Source organism: Triticum dicoccoides, chromosome 7A (genome assembly GCF_002162155.2).
Source record: "Triticum dicoccoides isolate Atlit2015 ecotype Zavitan chromosome 7A, WEW_v2.0, whole genome shotgun sequence".
In the NCBI taxonomy this organism is placed as follows: Eukaryota; Viridiplantae; Streptophyta; class Magnoliopsida; order Poales; family Poaceae; genus Triticum; species Triticum dicoccoides.
The window spans coordinates 250,996,782-251,001,866 of NC_041392.1; the positions used below are offsets into that span (position 1 = coordinate 250,996,782).

Below are 5,085 nucleotides of genomic sequence, written 5' to 3' on the forward strand. Positions count from 1 at the left end.
AAGAAGGTAATACGAAATGAAGAAGAATATGCCAACTCAGCGCAAATGAAGCGCTTGTGCATATCTGAAGAAATTTATGAGAAGAATTGTGTTGTTCAAATGAAGTGAAAGAAATCTTATGGAGACTCATAGTCGAACTTCTGTTTTGTATCCGTCTTTTTATGGTGTATAGCTGTGTCTGATTTCAAGTTTTAAAATTTATTATTTTTGTACGATTTCATGGGGAGTCCAATGTTAAACTTTGCGTATATGATTCTGTCTAATGTCTGTAATGCACTTTTGCTTCCAGGACATGTTCCCTGTAGTGGAACTTTTAACTTATTTAATTTACACCGCTGGAGCTTGGTTATGGTTCAGGACATCAATATAGTTTTTTATTTAGCACAATTTTTTTTCATAAGCTTTACCATTGTATCAGCGGACAGATTCATACGCTTGCCGCTAAAGTAGCACAAAAGTATAATAGGAGTAATTGATTAACGTGGGTTAGCCGACTGAAAGCTATTAGCCTGGTATTATCGGGCGCGGCAAAGCGCGCCTACCCATGTACTAGTTATTACTATCAAGCAAGGAATTCGCCGGGCTGTTCAGTGTCAAAACAAAATGTTGACCAGTCCATTTAATCGGCAAACATACAAAAACAAACGAAACGAACGGTATCCAGCGCCGCAAAGCACAGAATTAGCAGCTCATTTATAAGTTTGATTAGTCAAGTAGTCCTAAATAATCCAATTCATCCCCCCTAGCTCGAATATATTCCCCCTGTAATATAATGACAGAGACGATCGAGCTGCCCTGGTAATGGTCCGCACGCATGGCATGTTTGCTATGTTTGTCGACGGTCATGGCGAGCACGAACTGTGCTCTGCAAGGTCAACTCAAACATTTCCATCGAACATCCATATAACATCTTCGATCGCCATATAAATGCAGCCACGATCGGCCAGGATCTTCATCCATCCATCCATCCATTCCCTCTTCCTTGCTCGATCAGACCGTGCGCACATTGGTTCATCGAGTCCTCTGCCATGGCTTCCGCCACGTTCTTGATCTTGGTCGCGGCGGCGAGCCTCCTGGCCAGCTTTGCGCAGGCCGATTTGCAGTACGGTTACTACAACACGACGTGCCCGGGCGTGGAGGAGCTTGTGCGCACCGAGCTTGAGGCCATCTTCGCCGACGACTCCACCCTCCGCGCCGGCCTCCTCCGCCTCCACTTCCACGACTGCTTCGTCCGGGGCTGCGACGCTTCCCTCATGCTCAACTCCCACAACGGCACCGCTGAGAAGCACGCCGACCCTAACCTCACCGTGCGCGGCTACGAGGCCATCGAGGCCATCAAGAAGGTGGTGGAGAAAGCATGCCCCCTCGTCGTCTCCTGCGCCGACATCATGGCCATGGCCGCGCGCGACGCCGTCAATTTTGTACGTATTCCTTGATGTTACTAACTAGTACTCCATGGATTATGAAATTGCTTTGCTCATCATAAGCTGTCGTGGCGCAGAGCGCTGGGCCACGCTACGAGGTGGAGACCGGGCGCCGCGACGGGAACGTCTCCATGCTGGAGGAGGCCCTCACCAACCTGCCACCGGCCGATGGCAACGTCACCGTGCTCACCCAGTACTTCGCCGTCAAGAACCTCACCATGAAGGACATGGTCGTCCTCTCCGGTACGAAAGAATCATTCATAACTCGATCGCGCTCTTCTTTGTCTCCGATGACCTGACTCAACATGTCATACAATGCATGGATGCAGCGGCGCACACGATTGGAGTGACGCACTGCTCGTCCTTCTCCAAGCGGCTCTACAACTTCACTGGAGCCGGCGACCAGGACCCCTCGCTGGAGCCGGCGTACGGGAAGACGCTGACGACCAAGTGCCCAACGGAGAAGATGGCGAGCGTGGTGCCCATGGACGATGTGACGGTGGACAAGTTCGACCTGGGATACTACGAGTCCGTGTACAATCACCGGGCGGTGCTGCGCTCCGATGCCGCGCTGGTGGAGGACAGCCTCACCGGCGCCTACGTCGCGCTCATGAACAACGCCTCCTCTCTCGACATCTTCTTCGCCGACTTTGCCGTGGCCATGATCAACATGGGCAGGGCTGGCGTTCTCACCGGCACCCAAGGCGAGATCAGAGAGACCTGCGGCGTCTACGTCGACTGATATGATCGATCGTGAATCAAAATTCAATCTGACTATTTTTTTTATCTTCAATCTGTCTATTTGGTCTGACTGGTCGACTGTGATTTGCTACTCGATCGGAATTTATTTCTAGACGCAGGGTGCTACCCGCATATGCACCACAAGTTTTTTCGGTTGTAACATTTTCCCGTGAAGTTTTGAAAAGTTCATTGTGTTCGACGAGTTTTTGTACTATGTATAGTATACGAAGATAATGAGAATATATAATTCTAAAAAAAGAGTTGTCTTAACTATAATGTGCCCAGATGATATGATATGCATACATTTTTAACGCATGGAGCAAGGACTGCCCTTCACTTAGCTTATTATATGCGTGCTTAATTAGTACATGGGCCGATTAATTCCAGTATTGCATGGCCCATGCATGCAGGTGCGGATGGCAGCCCCCTGGCCGATCAGATGACGAGAAACGACGGCCGGCAAGATGGCGCAAGCATGGCCGGCACGTCGGCTGTGACAACCGCGCCCCTCTGACCCCGAGCAGGAGCAATCATCGATGATGATGGCCAGACACGAGGAGGCGTTTGCAGCTGGAAGCATCATCAGCTGGCTAGCACGCCCTCATCTCTCTCTTGTTCCCAGAGTACGTGTTTTGATTTGTTTTGTTTTATTGTGTTATCAGGTTTCGCGGGAGAGAGGTCCGCATCGAGGGAAGACGCGCCGGTGACGACAGCATCAGGAAGATCATCGAAGACATGCCCGCGGCGGTGGCACGCTCGTTGGTGAAGACACGTACCATGGCCATGTCCGGCGGCGCATAGCTCGCTAGCGAATCGTGGCGGCGGCCGCCGCGTGAGGTGAACGCACAGCGAGGGAAGGAGAAAAACACCCGGGACGTGACTGCACGCAGCGGACGCGGCCAAGAGGAGACGCGCCTAGGGTGCAGCGTCGAGGAGCTCGAGCGGACGCGCCCCATGCCGGCGGTGGCGCTGGGCCGCTGGCTACGTCCCGAGCTCAGTGACGGCCGACGGCGACGGTGTCGACTTGCAAGGCGCGCACTGAGTTGCGCTGCCGCTCGCCGCTCGTAGGGGCGCTGGGCCGGAGGCGTCATAGATGCAGAGAAGAAGAAGAACGTGTTCACAGCGACGACGGCAGTGGGATCACGTTGCCGACGATCCCGAAGATCCGGCGATGAGTTGCGTTGAAACCGGAGATCGTGACGACATAGCCCAAGACAGACCCATGGCGAACAGATCACCGACGTACCGGACATTGGTTTAGCACCTGCCAAGGCGACGCGCCCTCAACGACGCCACTCTTCGCCCACCCTGTAAAGAGGCGCCTTTGTGTTGCAGACCAACCAATACGGCGTCCAGTTGAGGTAAGGCGATACAACCACAGCGATCATCTCTTCACAAGTTCACCAGGCGATGTCCCCTGATAAAGTGGAATGCCATAGACTTGCATCCAATCAAGTGAGGTGCACCCATCACGATGGACAGGTTCTTGGGCGTACATGTCCATGGCGTCGCCGGTGTACAGGCCATTCTTTGGCGTAACACCAGCCCAAGGCGACGCGGCTTCTACGACGCCATCTTTCCACGGCCCTGTGAGGCAGCACCCTTTCTCATGGCGGACCGCCGAATACTCGGTGTCCAGCCGAGACAAGGGGCCAACCACACTGGTCATGCCGATGTGAGCGTGCGGCGGTTTTACAGCAATGTCGGTCTCCTAAACAACTTACTCCCGCGAGCAGTGGCGGAGACACGGGGGGCGAGCAGGGGCCTGGCCCCCCCTATCGATCGAGCAAACATCGAGTAGGCCCTAGATAATTAACGATATGATTCAGGTACAGAAGTAATTGGCCCCCCCTAACTCAACGTCATTTATGAAGAAAGGAAAAAGGGTCAATGTAAAAGCCCATTAGCGATCGTTTACAAGCCCATGACAAGGCCATATTTGTTGATTGACCTCCGTTAAAAGTCCCCTGGTCGCTGGGCATTATTCCCTATGATTAGCGCCTATGTTGATTATCGCTGCGCCGTTGGCGCCGTCCGTCTCTGCTATCCCTTCTCATGATCTGATTCGTAAACGCAAGCTAATTCACTCGCTAATTATTTGTCCTGCAGCCAATGATCTAGCCAAGGTTAATTCAGCACACCGTCTACTAATCTCTCTTAATTCTCACCTTGTATCATTAATTCGTTATACATCAGATTTTAACTTTTGATTGTGTGATTTGTGATGCGTCGCGCTCGGGCACATGCAATCGTTTGAAATCATGCACCTTTCATATACATATGACATCGTTTTATATGCAAGCTAAAAGCCAATCATTCGGTTATACAGTAATTTTTCTTATTTGTACATATGACATTGTTTTGTAGCAGCACATTTCATGTCATATTTCGGGGTAGTTTGATCATCAACCTTGTCTAGTCGGCTTCAGCTGCAAAAGGTTGTGTGTGTCTATGCAAAGTTAAAGATGAATGACACTCGAATGTAAAATTATTAGGTAGTTTGTGAGGCAAAAAAAAACTGGCTTTACTGCCGGCCTGGCCCCCCCTATGTCTAAATCCTGGCTCCGCCCCTGCCCGCGAGGCATACCTCTCACATACTCTGATGAGGCCATTTGATTGTCAAGAAGTCCGCCCCGAGCAGGACCCTTGCAATTTCAACACCGACTACAACAACGCCGCCAAGACTGACAAGGCGCGACGGTGAGGGCGGATGTGGCTAGCACAAAGCCACGTTTTGAGCGGCGCGTGTACCGACGAGGACACAGGCTCTGCCGCCGTCCACAAACCACCATCATCATGCATGGAGGACACAAAACGAAGACGACGAAGACGATCACACAACTTAATCGGAGGTATCCCATGGAGTAACCCACGGGAATAATTAACCGGGAGCCTTCCGAGGCTCTGGGAACCAGAGACC

General features: G+C 51.7%; 1 protein-coding gene across 1 annotated transcript; it reads left to right on the forward strand.

Moving 5' to 3' along the window:
- Positions 1–955: 955 nt before the first annotated feature.
- Positions 956–2,391, forward strand: LOC119328456 (peroxidase 1-like). Its single transcript, XM_037601436.1, has 3 exons — positions 956–1,421; positions 1,502–1,667; positions 1,754–2,391. Exons 1-3 carry the CDS (start codon positions 1,029–1,031, stop codon positions 2,164–2,166), a joined length of 972 nt encoding a protein of 323 aa, XP_037457333.1. The 5' UTR covers positions 956–1,028; the 3' UTR covers positions 2,167–2,391.
- Positions 2,392–5,085: the final 2,694 nt, after the last annotated feature.

Bases quoted from the DNA above. Each gene is read 5' to 3' on its own strand.
- LOC119328456 (XM_037601436.1), top strand. From the start codon at position 1,029: ATGGCTTCCGCCACGTTCTTGATCTTGGTCGCGGCGGCGAGCCTCCTG. The intron at 1,422-1,501 runs GTACGTATTCCT...GTCGTGGCGCAG, and splicing joins CGCGCGACGCCGTCAATTTT to AGCGCTGGGCCACGCTACGA. The intron at 1,668-1,753 runs GTACGAAAGAAT...GCATGGATGCAG, and splicing joins GGACATGGTCGTCCTCTCCG to CGGCGCACACGATTGGAGTG.